This window comes from Aythya marila, assembly GCF_965140915.1.
Source record: "Aythya marila genome assembly, chromosome: 5".
NCBI classification, from domain to species: domain Eukaryota; kingdom Metazoa; phylum Chordata; class Aves; order Anseriformes; family Anatidae; genus Aythya; species Aythya marila.
This window is the reverse complement of record NC_139046.1, coordinates 10,139,271-10,156,252: the sequence shown is the minus strand read 5'-3', so window position 1 is coordinate 10,156,252 and position 16,982 is coordinate 10,139,271. Positions and strand designations below refer to the sequence as shown.

The 16,982-nt window shown below is 42.0% G+C and overlaps 1 protein-coding gene across 5 annotated transcripts in view; it reads right to left on the bottom strand.

The window, feature by feature from the left end:
- Positions 1–15,986, bottom strand: part of PPP1R13B (protein phosphatase 1 regulatory subunit 13B) — a 70,630-nt gene extending 54,644 nt beyond the window's left edge. For 2 of the 5 annotated variants that reach the window (XM_082762554.1, XM_082762555.1), the window contains exon 1: positions 3,948–4,182. In XM_082762554.1, the coding sequence (XP_082618680.1) occupies positions 3,948–4,073 (126 nt within the window). In that variant the 5' untranslated portion in view covers positions 4,074–4,182. Of the gene's footprint in view, positions 1–3,947; positions 4,183–15,712 lie in introns of those variants that run through there. The other 3 variants (XM_082762557.1, XM_082762558.1, XM_082762556.1) reach the window with 2 other exon arrangements.
- Between the last annotated feature and the right edge of the window lie 996 nt (positions 15,987–16,982).

Genomic DNA, 16,982 nt, shown 5'->3' with positions numbered 1-16,982 from the left:
ACTAAGTCTCTAGCATCTGCTTAAGATAGAAGTGATCATTTAGACATTACAATCCTATACTTTGTTGTATTAGAAGCCATAGTGCTGTTAACCCACATCCAGCTCTCCTGGCATCATTTTTATACAGGCTGCTTGTTGCTTGTCACAACACTGGAATGCTTTCCTTTAGATTCCGATGGTTCCTTTGAAAGCAAGCAGCAGCTGGGACTTTGATAAATTGATTTAAAAGATGGGCAATAAACATGTGGCTACAAAAGGGAAAACAGGTAAAGCCGAAAAGGGCAAAGTTAAAAAATAAAAAGAGGTTAAAAAGAAGTTGCACTACAAATAAATCTATTAATTTAAAAGGAAATCTGTCTAAGTGCAATATTTAACGTCATGAGCTAAAGAAACACAGCCTGAAGTTAGAGAAATATAAGACATGCCTCTTGTGATGTTTTCTAGTGGAAAAACGTAATTTGGCACTTGCAACAGAATGAGTTCAACATCCCTGCATCATTATCTCTTGGCTTGATTCCTAAATTGCTACATCTGGAGGAACAGCAAGAGATCTTGTTGTTGCTCCTTGATGCAAATAATTCCACCAAAGGACTGCCAAGACACTAGTTACCACGTAAGAGGCTTCGGGGATACATCTAGATACACAAACACATTCTTGCTGAGCACATTTCTTTCTGAAAGCAACGTACCGCTTAAATGCGAAGATTTATTTTTCCATAAAAAAATAATTCTGCTCCACTATTTAAAATACTGTAGGCCATTATACCATCTTTCATGATATACACAGCCACTGTTAAAAGGTGGAAGTTGGAAACTTCTTGAAAGACTAGCATTCACAGTTCAGAGAAATATTCTCACCTTGCAAACTGGTATTGTCTGATTTGCTATAGGAGTCTTTGCCAACTACTACCCACAAACAGGAGACTGATCTCAGAATCAAGCAGTTCTGAGAAAGACACAGTTTTTCTATGACACTTGCTGGCCTCATCAAGGGCACTCAGATTTTTATGTTTTAGAATACATTTTGTCTGTAAATCTTAGAATGACAAACCCTCATCTGTTACTGCCTGCCTAATTTCAGCAAAATTCATCTATTGCACCTGCAGGGAAAAAAAAAAAAAAAAATCAGCAAGCACATCAATTCTGTGCTGGTTGTTACGTGAAGTAAACAAAATTGCTAACTTATTAAAAAAACTAGCAAACACTTGCTGTATTTAAATACAATAACATTTGTTCACATATTTAGTTAATGAGAATTCCTTAAACAATGGATTATACTGAAAATGCACAAACCACACAGCAGAAGTGTGAAGAGGGCCAACTGCACCCTGGGGTGCATCAGGCACAGTGCTACTGGCAGGGCCAGGGGAGGGACTGGCCTGCTCTGAGCCCCTGTGGCCTCACCTCCAGCACTGCAGGCAGTCTGGGGCACCACAAAACATAAAATAAGACACAAAACTGTTAAGAGAGTGTCCAGGGGAGGGCTACAGAGGTGGTGAAGGGCCTGGAGGGGAGGATGCACAAGGAGCAGCTGAGGCCCCTTGGTTGTTCAGCCCCGAGCAGAGCAGGCTGAGGGGAGGCCTCATGGCGGCCTGCAGCTCCCTCACAAGGGGAGCAGAGGGGCAGGCGCTGAGCTCTGCTCTCTGGGGACAGCGACAGGACCCGAGGGGACGGCATGGAGCTGGGACAGGGGAGGGTCAGGCTGGGGGTTAGGGACAGGTTCTGCACCCAGAGGGTGGTCGGGCACTGGGACAGGCCCCCCAGGGCAGTGGTCACAACACTGAGCCTGACAGAATTCAAGAAGTACTTGGACAATGCTCTCAGACACAGGGTCTGATTTTTGGGTGGTCCTCTGGGGATGCAGGAGTTGCACTCGATGATCCTTGTGAGTCCCTCCCAACTTGGGATATTCTGTGATTCAGTGATTCCAAACTCGGGCAACAGCAAGACTCAAGATCAAAACAATAGCTACATTGGTACAGTCCTCTTTCCTGAGCTCCATTTGTCCTTAAGCTGAGATATAAATAGTTTGGTAAAATACAAACATGATTTCCACTATTTGTCACATCTCCAACTCAGCATCCTCTAAACCAAATGGTTCAGAGTTAAGTGGGGAACTCCAGTACAAGATGAGGTGTGGCCCCCTAATCTCCTGGGGGAGAAGGGAGGAATGGCTGTGACACTACAAGCACATCTCATCATCTAGCACAATTCAGTGCTCACATTCACAGCTCTAAATCTTCCCTATCTGTCAAGGTGATCAGTACATCACATAACAAGCATATGACAAGCTTGAAACAACAGTTCACCAGCTGATGAGATATGAATAATATGTTTAAAAATACTATTAAATATTTGACTTTCCAAACCATTAAAGAAGACATGATGCTGAAGAACAATACAACTGTAATTCCTTTAAATTCTGCAGTAAACTCAGGTGAACTGCCAACAAATTAAAAGCAAAACCAAATTAATTCAAGATGACTCAGCTTCAGACATCATTTTATTAAATATGAATCTCAGCTTTCCATTCAGAAAGAAAAAAGGAAAGCTGTATTCAAACAGAGAAGTTAAAAGCAAACAAACACACCAAACCCTACAAACAGGACCTCCCCCTCAAAGACTCAGGAACCATATGTCAGATTAAAAAGCCAAAAAAAAAAAATTTTAGTTTTTCTGGGTGGGAGATATGTGGAAAAATCTTATTTAAGGTTTTTGCATGTGGGAATGAGCAACACTATAAAATACTGTAATATACTTGGAAAGACAACTCATCATGACAACACAAGGCAAAGCTGAAGAAGATTTGAGTTAACTGTGAGGTTTGGGGTTAATTTTCCTGAAAGAGCAGTAGAGCCTTCAAAGTATGCATGCAACAGAAGTGTCCCACAGAACTTGTATCACAGAACTGAGTGTTCTCAAATTATTAAAAACATTTTGGCCAAGGCTAAGGAAAGGGAGGTGCTGATGTTTCTACAGTCTTGTGTTCGACCTTGTCAACAGCTACTGCAAAGTCATCCAAACCCCACTGAATTCCAGAAAAGCCTGACCAAACTACTGCATAGAAAATAATCTCATCAAAAGATTATAGGACACGCACAGATATTTGTGCCTTTTCATTTACGAGTTTTCAAAAGAAAAATCCATACCACATAAAAACCGACCAACTAAAATAAGATCTTCATTGAAGATGTGCCTTTGGTCAATTAATAAAGACTATTTGGGGCACTGAGCACCACTTTTCCATTTTACAAACAAAGAACAACTTTTTTGAAGTCTCCAGACCCACACCCATATGTAAAGTTGGGACCAGAATCAGTGCTACTCTTTCCTTTAATCTTCAATAGATCAGAATAAGAAGGGACAGCCACAGCTTTCTCCCAGGGAGTGGAAAGCATTAACAAAATACTGATTGTTTAGCACATTGCTTCCAGGGAATACCAGCCATTCAATCTGAGATCTGGCTTGGCAAAAACGTAAAAAGTGAAAACAGAATATAACCTCTGGGATTCAACAGGCAGTTTGCAGAGTTTTCCTTCCATCATCAGGGTGGAAATTGCACATAATAGAAAATTACTCTTTCCAGTCCATTTCTGGAGTTTTTACATGGAAGATTTAAAAATTAAAAGTCCTTCTATTTTCCTGTCAGATATCCATTCTGTCTGAATCAAAAAAAAAACAAAACAAAAACACAGAATATCCTCCCTTCTCCCCCCCACCCCCCCCAAAAAAAAACACTTAACTGAATTTACACAAGGTAAAAATTAAAGTTTCAGGTATTTCATATACAAAAGAGACCCATATAAGGCAATAGTCTCTGATTTTCAAGGAAAAATCCCACATACAACATTCTAAACCATTATAAGAAATCACCATTAAGTTTTACAAGACAAAATCACAAAGTGTATTATTTTACAGTAAAGAAACAAAAAGCAAAGTAATCCCACCTTCTTTTTTATAACTCTGTCCTTTGTCCAGTTTTTAGAGTTAAGTCCAGTCTTTCCTGATAGCCAAGATTTCTCTTTTGGTGTTTTAATAATATTGTGAAGAACCATCCTTAAAATATTCTTCATGTGTAAATAGTAGTGAATAGAAATATAATAGTGCAGAGCTAAAGCCTAGAGCAGTTTCTGTGCAGCAACTACAGTGAAAACCCACTTCAATGGAGTATTTTTGGTCTACTGGCACATGAATTCAAGCAGCGTTGACGAGCAGTGATAAGATGTTCTAAGGAAACAAGACAGGCCACAGTTGTGACAGGAACAAGATAGGCTAGATCAAGTTTCGCCTAATTAGGCAAGGTTGCAGTAGGGGAGTTCTGCTATCCTCTCATTGTGCAATAGTCATCTTTGTTTGATGTTAGAATAATGAAAAACATTAAGTATTCATCCGAAGTAAATTTACATATAAGGCTCTGTCTGTCTCAGGACAGACAGAAGTGATTTTTTCCATTGAAGGGGGCAATAGGGAGCAGAAGTTCAAAGAGCAAACGATGCTAGCATCTACCAAAGATGTTTACACGATGCTTTTCCTGAAATTAGTGAAACTTTTGAAGACAACTAACCAGCTTAAAGACAAAACAACAACAAAATCCACCGTGTATTTACGCCTAAGAATACTATAGTTCAAGCACTCCTCCATTCTTGGCAGAGTCTTTCTTCTTGCTGGATGTAATTCAAGCAGCAGAGAATATAAAATGGTAAACTATGTTTCTGATTGCCTCTTCATGTCAAGGGACAGGGAATGTTTATCATCATTCCTGTCAACACTACCCAGGATCCAGAGCAAGGCAGACAGAGATGGCACCAACAGTGCATTCAGCTCTCACTCTACCATTGCAGCAGCAAAGCGCGCTCTTCTGCCTGACCCATTCCCTTAATAGAGAAAACACAGAACGAGTGAGCAAGTGACCCAGCGTGGGGGGAACAAAAACACACAAAGATACCAACAGTATGAAAAAACAGCAGAACTGAAACAACCCATCTCTCTCAGAGCAGATTATAAACTACATTTTCTGTGTAGCACCTTATGCATGAACTGCAGAAGGAAGAGTAGTAGGTTCTCGGTTTAATTTGCGATGCACAGAACTGCTACATTACCCTTCCCCACGAGCAGCGGCAGAAGGAAGAAAAAACTGGTAAGGTTCCATATTTAGCCTGCTTCAACATTCAGAAATAGCATTGTCCTCCCTTAATGCATTTTGTCAGAAACGCAAACACTCCGATCCCATGCAGTCTTCCTTCCTCCTTAGCAAACAAGTACCGTTGATAGGTTTACTGGGAATATAATCAGAAGAATAATTTCAGATTTCTAAAATGCAGCAACTTAAAAAAAATAAAAAAAATTAACCTCTTAGGAACTGAGGACATTTTAAATAAATTTGAAATGGGAGAATGTTTCTTAAAAGGGAAGGGTTGTTTTGCTTCGAAAAGGATGGAAAAAATCTAAGCTGGTTGTTCTCCAAAAGCAGATCGTATCTTTATCTGCCAGAAAAACAAACTGTATCACATGAATAAATATTTGAGAGGCAAAGCTGGGCCTATATTAACACACGTTGTGCCCATCTTCCAACTGTTGCTACAAGCTGAATGCTTCTGAACAAAAAAAATCAAAAAATTTTAATACCTTACTTGGTATTAATTAATAGGAGCGCTTAACATACATGTGCATTTGGGAGGTATATGGGAGGGTCCAAATCTAAGGCCCACCAGCCCTTTGGATGATCAGGATCTTTTAAAAGAAGCATATAACTTAAAAGACATATCACTGGACTTCCTTCTTTTATCCTGTCATCCTCCCTTCGGAAGTAATTGAAAATGTCTGTATGTACTTCGTTAAATCAGATAAATAATAAAAGCCATACAAGCACAGTGTAGCCCCTTCCTTTTTCTCATATGGTCCATAAGCATATTGTCTCTAAATTGAGTATCTGATCCAGTACAGTTATGTGGCTGACTGATTTGTAACTGTTACTTCTAGGAAGGAAATTATAAATCTAGGAGGGAGAGGAAGATAAGGATACCACAGCTACATCCTCTGGTTGCGTAATGTATTATCAGCCTCAAAACTCTATGTTAAAGGAATAAGGGGATTCCTCCTCCACACAGCATGTAAAGAGGTTTGAATGCTCTAACTGCAGATGAGGTGCATGAAGTTTTTCACAGGTATAAATTCTTATCTTATATTAAATGCAGCAACTACATAAGGTCCAAGAAGACTTGCCCTGTGTAACAAAGCTCATATTCAGCAATGCTATACAACTGCAGATGACATAAATCACTCAGCGGGAAAGTAAAACGCAGTCTATGATCCTACTAAAGCACTTTATCATAAAGACATTAATGGCCTCTGAAAAACACATGGAATGATGTAGGAAAAAGAATATAAAGTAGAACTGGAAGTGTAATTCCATAAAGCACAATTCTACATCAACTGCAGAACAGAAAATTACTTGACATAAATCTATAGATTAAAATTGGTAGATGCGAGCAGCCCATACAAGGAAGCAACACACAAGTATAATTCTTCTGAACTCCTGCTGTTCTTTAAACCCCAACACCGTATTTATAGTATCATTACATTTAAGCCTTTTACTTGTTTCGGTAACTTGGATTCCACTTCGCCACCCAATCTCCCTCTCACTATTTTCACCTCTGTGCTCCTCCTAAGTAAGCTTTATTGTAAATGCCTAATACATGCAATTCGTTGATTTTGAACACGCTTAACTACAAACATGCGTGATTACACAAAGGGCCTCTAAGCCAGGCTTGTACACACTTGTGGAATCTTCAACTAAATAGGCACCTTAAATTCCAGATGAAAATTATGAGAATTTGTACATTCAATAAGACAATCAGCTTGCTTGCTTTATATACAGTCTCCTTTAGTTTCTGCAGTATGATCAAAAATCCATGGATCATACTGGGGAAAGAAAGGAAGCTCACACATCTATGATCGTTTTTCTTCAAAGTTAGTTTTAAATTAATTATACTTAATGAGACAGGTACCTGGATTCACTTATCACTTCCTCTTAGGCAAACTGACGGTTTAGTTTACATATTTCTGAAATCTATTTTACTGAGGTAAAAATATCATGTTCTATTACACTATACCAACTGTGAGCTCAACCACCTATGCAGAGGATACGTTGTAGTGAGCGTGTTTCCTTTTTCCCCAAAGCTTCGAGAAAATCAAAGCCATAAAAGAATTTGAATTAAATATGTCTAATACGTACATTTAAATACAGACATTCAAAAAATATGTTCTTCTGAAGAAGAACATACCTAGCATGCTTTTCCTGGGGGAGAAGAGGGGAAGCTTTTTTTCTCCTTCTTGTCCTCCAGAGGATGCCAGAAGCAGGGTGGCATTCCTAGCCCCCTGCACACCAGGGAGCTCGTCCCAGCCAGGCCCCGCACCCCGATGCACACACACCTACCTACACGAGGACACTCGTGCTACTGTGCCCGCTCCCATGTCAGAAGACACCTTTTCCTCAAAAAAAAAACTGCAGTACTTGACAGGAGGAGGATAACTGAGTAACTCTGGCCCCTGTTAGGGTGGTGAAAGGAAGAGAAAAGGATGACAAAGGAATTCAGACACAACCAAGATACGCTCAGCCCTGAGCACTGGAAGAGGCTGCTGAGACCTCACTCCTTTAAAAATTTCTGTGTAGTTTGTTAAACAGCAAGAAAAAGCCAATCAAAAGCTTTATCCTGCTTCTGAAAAGGTACAGGCAAGTACCTGCATGCTCCAGATTATGCTCACTTACAATTTTATGTCATCAGTTCTTCCGAGCTCTGGGAGCGCAAACGGAATAGTACCGGGTTGCTTCAGGACACTTTTTTTCCTCAATCAGCTAGGATTGCTGGGGATAGGGACAGCAGTAAATAGGGATAATGCAGTAGCATCTAGAAGACCCAAATCACAGTCAAAGACTTGTTAGGTTGAATGTTAGGAAAACTCCAGATACACAAATACTGGAAATGCTGTATAGTAAGTTCTTTTATTTAGTGTAGTTTATACATCCCCAAAGTGCTTTTTCTGACTGAAATTTCGTAATGTAAAACCAAAAGTCTATATAAAATGCTATCAAAGAAATCTAAAGGTAGGCAAATGTGAAAGTGAATTGAAATTCAAAAGCCTTTATCTCTAACAAAAAATGAGCAAAAGGACTTATATTGAAATAATATAATTTATGTGTCAACTTAAGTATTTGGGTTGGATCCCAGAAGCACACTGAGGTCAATAGAGCAGCTTATAGTTCAAGCTGATTTAAACCTAGTTCAGAACTTCACCTCCTATCAGCACTACAAAAGCAAACACTACTGCTATCCATCATCCGAAAAAGAAAGGTAAAGAAAGTGCCGCAGTCAGGAATTTGGGTTGGGGGAACGGGCTGCAAGCATCGCACTTTGAACTGCTTTGTGTCAATGTAAAGCCTTGATTCTTATGGCACATTCCCCATAAGCAAACGGAGTCTTGCTGAAGTGCTGGTAAATGACAACAGAGCAGAGGACACACTGCAGCATCAGTACTCCAAGAAGCTAGTCAGAGAAAGGACTGCAAACGTTTCCCAGTGACACGGGCTAGTAGACACCAATCCAAGTGGCATGGTTTTTGAAATGACTGCATTGATGCTGACATGATTAACAAGTGTAAAGGAGGTGAGCCATTACACATCTTTTTCCACTAGCAGAAAACCATGATTCAGACGTGTAGCTAAAATTTTCCAAAACTCGGATAACTTGGGACAATAAAGCAGTGAGGAAGAACATTAAGCATCAGGCATGCTGAGACGTTCAGAGCCGCATGCAGAGATGAAGCTGCATACAGAGATGAGTTTCACAGTTTATTTTCATAAGACACTGTTTCAGGAACTCAGTCATCTCCCAAAGTGTACATACAGTCCCACTGTTTGGAGCCTGAATAGTAATTAACCTATTCGTTAGCCCATTCATTAGCCTGCAGAATCATACAAAACTGTTTCATTTCCAAGAACTTGCTGTTTTTAAGTACACAGCAGGAAAATCTAACCTCTCTCTGTCAATGCATCTGCACAACAACTTGAGCTACGAGGACCCTGCTTGAGTATTTCTAATAAAGCCAAGTATCTCACGCAGTTAGAGGTGGTAGCTTCTATGCTGACCACATCAGCACACAGTATGTGCTCTGGCTAATGTGTTGTTCTCTATACAAAATCCTTACAGCCTGAGAACAATTTCACAAACACTCAATATTCTATAGAAACGTGCAAGTACCCTCTTCTTACTTATCTTTTCAAAGGAAGTGTCTGAGCTATTTGAACACTTGTCTTTGGCTAGATGGGATGGGCTTGGATTTTGACCCATGATATTGGTTAAGATTTTACAGGATATCCATATACTTTCTGAAGCCTGTTTTATTTTTCTTCACCCAAGAGCAGTAAGCTTTGGGAAAAAGAAAAAAGTTGAGCTGCACTGCAAGTCCCACCTACAGAAGAGCAGTAAGAATGCCAACAGGTGCTGCACTCACTGTCTTGAACCATGTCAGACAAACTGCATTAAGAAAGTGGATTACAGAAAGATTTCCTCATGCAAACATGTTCAAAGTGTATCTCTAACTTAAACTGCACCTGTTATTCTAAACTAAGATTTAACCCAGCTTTCTGGAGAAACTACAAAAACATTTATATGCAGGTAAAACTACACTTAATGGCTATGGTAATCTTGCTGGTCTCAGACCACCCTGTTTCTTTTCCTTAAAGATCAGAGAGCAGCACAAGCATTACTTTTGTCTATGTATTAATAATGAAGCCCTGAATACTGCTTTTTTTTTTTTTTTTATCCAACACTAACTCTCACAACCCTCAGCTGTTCACCTTTGGAGATCTAGATGGATATATTCTGTTTTTTTTTTCAGGGGAGAGTGATGTTTGCCAGTCTCAGAGTCAAAAATTGACTCCCAGGAGAGGAGCAGAACACGATTAATTCAGATGCTAGCTAATGTGTTGCACTTACGTGCATGAGGTCAACCCATAGGATTTGGGATCTGTAAAATTCTCCTAGATCAGCCTGGCGGAGCCCTGGGGCACTGCACTGTTTTCTTGTTTTCATTTCAGAGAGCTGGGAAATTTGCCACCTGGGACACAAACCACATACCAAAATCTTCTACGCGTATCTCAGCGTACTCGTGCACTACCCTGGAGTTCTTTCAGGCTGAAAATCCCATTGGTAAGCTGATAAAAGCGATTACGCCCTTCTGGCAACCTCCGCGTTTCTGCCCTTTCTTGTGCTGGTCCCGGTGCCTCTCTGACCCCGCAGCGAGGCGGTTTTGGTGTGCTAAGCTGGCAGAAAAGTACCCCGACAAAAAAAAAAAAAAAAAAAAAAAAGCAAACAACTTCCTGCTGAGTTAGCAAAGTAAAGTGGCTCAGCACTGATTCAGATAAACACCAGCGCACGAGAGGGGGCAGCAGGGAAGGCAGCCTCACAGCAGCCCCTGCAGCGACACACACACCTGAAGCCTCAGTTTCCCCCAGCCTCGTCTTGTGAGCAATATTTTAGTCATGGGAAAGCTGAAATCCTTCGGTCAAACTTGAAGTAGGCAGATATATAGGTGAAACACACCGTCTGCAATGAGTTTAGATTACATGAACTCTTGTTACCTGCTGAGGTTGGAATTCCTTAAATAAAATATCAGTTTTACATCTGCAGTCTCCTCACCCGTAAATACAACTCTGCTGCTAAGCAAAGCAATGAATTGGAAATCAAAAAATCTCAACTGTACTTCCAACTAGTGAACGTCTAGGCTAAGTTACACTATGAATCTTAGGAGATTAGGTGAGAATAATTGGCAGAAGCCAGAAGGAACATAATACTGCAAAGTAGGAAAAAAATGTGACAGCAAAGTAGTGGCCTTGACCTGAACATTGCACTTCTTTTTTTTTTTTAATTTTATTTTCTTTGGTCACAACTTCTTTTGTATTTGCTTCTCCAGACTTTCTCTAAGACCACACATTGCACCCCAAGCCCTCACTTGCTCCCGTTTCAGGGAACACAGATAAAGCATTACTGGATTCACAAGCAAAAAAATAAAATTAAAAAAAAAAAAAAAAGTAAAAACTGGTAAAGCCATAACTGCTATTTCTGAAGATCTCGGCAGTGTAATAACATCGTTCAGTTTAATTTCACTGTTCTACTGATATAGCAAGCATTAAGGGAACAAAATTCAAGATACGTTGCTTAGGGTCCAGCTTCTACCACCTTACGACTAACCTGAGTAACCACCCTAGGCTGAAACAGGAAGACTCCCCCTTCCCTTCTGTCCCTCTCAGCCAAACAGCTTGCTCCCTCCTGTACTGGCACAGACAATAGAAGTCATAATATGAACTGATTTAATGCACTAGTCTGGCAAATTATACACATACACATGTGTATATATTATATCTTCAGCATTCTTTGGATGCATTTTTAATATTATTTTAGTGCCCTCGATCGGTTTCCTGAGGCAAGCAGTACAACATGCTCAAAGCAAACGGTGGGAATGGGCAGCAAGAAGCAACGAAGAAGGAAACAGGCACTTCCACTGGCCACAGGAAATGGTGAATTCAGCTCATCTGCATTGTGAAACCTCAGCCTTGAAAGGAATCCAGTCGCTCCAACATCCTACTGCACCATCGCGATAAACCTGCACGCTCCAACACAGGCGAGATCACACACACTAGCTTCTGAGCAAGGCTGAAGCAAAAAGAGAGTGTGACTTAAAATCTAGGTGAAGCAACTAAAAATTTGGGTTCAAGACAGTTCTTTTTCTTAATTAAACAGTTCATATATTTGCTTGTCCTTTGATTTGTTACAGATTTTACACTTTGTCCCCTTGAAAGCGTTAAGGGTTTTGACACTCAAATCAACCCCTGAAGGACCGCATCCCTTATTGCACAATATATTTTTACTATTACCTGTCATAAAAAATTGTTTTCAGTAACTCAAAACACTGAACACATTCAATTGGATATAATCCTTAATACATTACAGATTCTTATACGCTGCCAAGTTTAATTGATTCTAATGGCAGACTTCCAAACTACCAGAAAAATGTACCTACCAACCCAACAGCATGAAGTGTTAAACTTTATAGTATTTATTTACTTAAAAGTCTTGTAATTTAAGAACCAGTGAGACACAGGATACAAGACTAATGAAGAAGACGCTTATGGAAGTGACAATGATATTTTAAAATACCTAAAAACAACACTTTCCAACAATTTAAGGAAAATAAAAATAAATGACTTTGCTGGAGTCTGGCAAGATCTAAAAGTCCCTGAATGTTTAAGAAGATATCTGAGCTTTGATTTTAACATAGAGCATTAGACTGCAAATTCTCCTTAAAAAGACAATGTCTTTATTCTATGCATGAGCAACTCTTAGCACAATGTACATACCTGTACATTGTATTAATATAAAAATTAGAAGAATAAGCTAGAATGCTTTTTATAATATAGTAAGAAGAGTTGCACTTTACATCAAGCTTTAACTTGGTAGATTGACATAACTTGATTTGATGGAGTGGCATTTTGCTTTCAGGTTAAGTACCTGTCCTCTCTAAAGTCTATAATGGACAATCTGATCTACATTATTAGTTTCTCTTCATCACTAAACGCAACCATGTGCCTCAGAATTTTCTCATGTTTCATTAGAATCCACAAGCCTCTATTAAGTATATTTACATGTTCTAGCATCAGAGTAGCCTACAAAGCATCCCTTTTGTTGACATGCTGAAGGCTATGAACTCACACTTCCCATAGAATAGGCCATATTCTGACATCCTAAGAAAACAGTGACATGATCCAAAAGAGACAAAATGGCCTTTAAGCTTTGTTGCAATAAATAACTCCATTAATAATGGCTGATAAACTTGCAAATTATTCTCTGCAGTCAGTTCACATTTATTCAGCAAACAAGGATGATATCAGTACTGCTGCTAATTATACAGCTATAAATTAATTGCAATATATTTTATCTCAGCATCACCGAAAATTCCTAGTACTAAGTGTATGACAGTGTATGCCTTCCTTCAGACTTACACAATGTAGAATTATGTTAGCAGTGACCTTTCTAAGCAAGAGAACAGTGCACACTGATTTGAAAATATTTTGCTTTTAAATTAGAAATAAATGATGAGCACTGTGGACTTGCTGGGAAAGGTTTTCGACTGAATACACGATAAACATATAGTCATTTGGAAAAAAAAATATCCTTTTTATAATTCACCTGGAAGACAGCTTAATTCAAAGAGAACCACTGCAGATACTCATCTTTGGTTTGTGTTTAATCAATTGTTATCTATCTTCACAGATCAGGAACACGTGCAGCGATTAGGAAAATATTAATGCACATTGTAATATTCAAGATCCACTTGTGTACTGTCTAGTCTAATATAAAATATGCCTCAGGGATGATCTTTCAAGAAGAGCTGCAGTTTCACACAGAATTAACCAAAGCGCAGTCCACATCTCATCACTCCTTGGAAGCCAAGCTGTATTCAGAACTACCAATAAAGTTGCTTTTACATTTCATAAAAACAAATTAGAGTAAGCAACATGTATTTATATAGAACCTGGCAGCAAAAGAAATCACAGATGATGAAACCTTTCAGAAGTAATTCTATTCCCACATTAAAAAAAAAATCCACCACACGGGAAAAAGGAAAAAAAAACAAATATATCTCGATAATTCAATTTTCTACTCTTCAGATACGACTTCTTTCTTAAAATTGACAGTATGGAATGTAAAAACATTATGAATCCAGAAACGGCCTCAATAAAGTACTTCAACTGTGATAAATGCAAGTCACTAAAAAAATTAGAAAAGTTGGATACTTTTCAAACATTTCAATTTGTTGACAGAAAACCGTAGCTATGCCCACTTGTTACAATTCAATAATAGTAGTATTATTAGTCTCTCCTCCTACTATTATTATATACTTTCACTAATTATGGACAAAAAAAAAAAAAAGAGAGGATCAAGGAAAAAATGTTTCTATGAATTTGAATACAAGGAATTCCATCACATAACAAGTTAGAGTACAAGCTTTTCCCTTTTCAGACTAAGAAATCTCAAAAAAAAAACAAAAAAAAAACACCACCCAGTACCACAGCCACATGTTCACATTATTTTGATATTATATGCCGATGACTCCATTAAGTATTTTTCCCCCCATCCTTGCAGTCCAGAAATAAAATACTTGGGATAAAAACCTGTCAGACTAATGGCGCTGTCAAAGTGTCCATTTAAATGCACATGTTCCCAACTACCTTCTGACAGACAGTCCGTAACAGCATTTAAAAGCTCTTCAGAAAGGCAAAATATTTATTATTCTAGGATTCAGATTCAGTAAACTCTAATCTGGAACATTACTACCACTGCAGCGAGGTAATTTGTTTTTATTAAGACTCAGCCGCCAGTATTAAAACGCTTTGAAGTACATTTCAAAAACATAACACAAGTCTGAATCTTATAACACTTCCAAATAACCACAAGCGACTGCTATATTTAAACAAGCACGAAGGCAACAACACTGGCAGAAACACTCATCCAGTAGTTAAAAAAAAAACACACAACACAAACACAAGAGGGACTTTTACAGAAAGCCAAGCGCCGCACTACGGAAGTTGTGACATTCACCTGAAACACACACGAGGCAGCAATGGGAAGCAAATACATTCCTGATGACCTAGCCTGTCATTGGCACGCCGGGCTTTCGGTAAGAATGCGATGAACGTAAAGCACAACCCAAGGTGTGCTGGAAGCTGGGAGAGCTGACGGTTACCTCTGTGCTGCTTTGGCTAGCCAACGGCCAGCTGGAGCAGGTGATACTGGGGAAGAATTTGGGGATTTTGGTATCTGTTGGTAGGAATTCTCTCTCAGTATCGGTGTCTTGGTACCTGGCAACTGGAAGCTGAGGCACGGCGACGAGCTCGCCATAACGCCTGCTTTTAATCGCTGCCTGCGCTGCCCAGCCTGAAACTTTACGTCCAGGTGAAGCTCTTCGCTTCCTCCTCTCAGCCTCGGAGCAAAGCACCCTATCCCCCAACCAAAACCCATTCTGCGGCGGCATCTGGGCTGCAAGCACTGCAGAGGACCTGTAAATAAAACCTTTTTTTTCCCGTGGAATCAGCGCAAACACGTGAGCCCTTCCCCAGAGCATCTCCTCAGCCCACGCTGGAGAGAGGCAGGGTCTGGGGGGGACCCCCTGACAGCAGGGCACCCAGGAGGGACCCCCCTGACAGGACGGCACCCCCACGACCAGGGGGACACCCAGGAGGGACCCCCTAAGCCCTCGGGGCACCCAGAAGGGACCCCCCAAGACCCGAGACCCCCGGAGCCTTTCGTGTCTCGGTCTCGGTGCCTCCAGCCCCGACCCCCAGGAGCTCCCCGGGACCGGGGGGGGCCGCAGCTGCCGTGAGCAAGCCGCGGGGTCACCGACTGAAGCCCAGAAGGGAGCCGGGCCGAGCCAGAGCTACCTGCCCGGCGGGAAATAACATCAATTAACCCTTAATTTTTTAAAAAATGGGTGTTTCGAAGGGGTTAAAAAAATAACAATCCCCCGAACCGCGGAACAACCGCCCCCCCCCCCCCCCACGGACACGAGGGGGCGCCGGGGGCCGGGCACGGGCGGAGCCCGGGGGGTGCCGCGGCCCTGGGCCTGCGGCAGGGCGGGCTCAGCCCCTTCCACTCACCGGCATCATCGCTGCCGCCGCCGTCAGCGCCGCTCCTCAGCCAGCCCCGCCGCCACCACCACCGGGCCTCGCCTGGCACCAGCCCGGAGGCCGCCTTCCTCCTCCTTCTCCTCCTCCTCCTCCTCCTCGCTCGGCCTGGCGGCGGTGACAGGTGCCCGGTGCCCTGCTCGCTGCCTGCAGCGGGCGGAACCAAGGGGCCCAGGCGGCGGCGGCGGCAGCAGCAGCGCCCGGCTCCCAGCCCCAGCGGCCGGCTCCCGGCTCCCAGCGCCCCCCCCGCCCGCCGCCGCCTGCCTCCTGCCTCCGCCGCCGCTTCCTGCTCCGCCCGCGCCGCGCCGCCCCGTCAGGGGTTAACGGCCGCCGCCGCGCCATTGGCCCGGGCGGCAGCGCCGGGGGCGGGGCGAGGCGAGGCGCGGGCACGGCGGAGGGGGAAGCGGGGGGGGGAGTGGCGCGGGAGCGCGCGTCGGGGCGGAGGGGGCGTGGGGAGCGCGGGCTGAGGGGGGCGGCCATGATGGAGGGGGGGTGTGCCCTGCCTGGTGAGGGGCGGCCTCAAGATGGGCAGGGGGGTCCTGGTTGTGGCTGAGGGTGGGCATAGATGGTCTTGCAGGTGTCTCCTAACCCAAAGCACGCCATGGTTGTGTGATTGTGGTACAAAACCCTACATAACAGCCTCACTCCTCAAGGAGCCTGGCATCACGCTCCACCATGCTCCATTCCCCTCTTTAATATCCAGCCTTGGTTCCTTCGCTTCGCCAGGGCCTCTCTTCCGAGAGCTGCGGCAGCAAGATGAGAGTTAACAGCTTGGAAGGAGCCAGGCACGACACGAAGTCAAAACAGCACCATATGCTAGTGCTGCCGCACATGCGATGTAGACAAATTTCATATTGTTGTGAGTCTTAAATCCCAATCTGGAAAACACATCGACCCACACCGTTCCCGTCAGTGGCTGATCGCCAGCCTTTGTTACTTTGCTTGTAGAGCACTGCGACAGATCTCGGCTGGGAGTGAAAAAAAAAAACACATTAACTTTGGAAGTTTGGGGGAGGACCTCAGGTACTGTTTGCATAGGTCTCTGAGGCTAAGCAAGATAATATCGACGATAATTGCATATTAATCTCAAACATGAGCTTGTGTGTTAAATTTAACCTATACCATAAGATTCTGTAACAGATAGTTGCATAAATTACCTTAATGCATATGTGCCTAAGCCCTCATGACGTGTCCCTCTCAGTGAATTTACAGGATCTGGTTTGAACATTGTGATAGTCAAAGC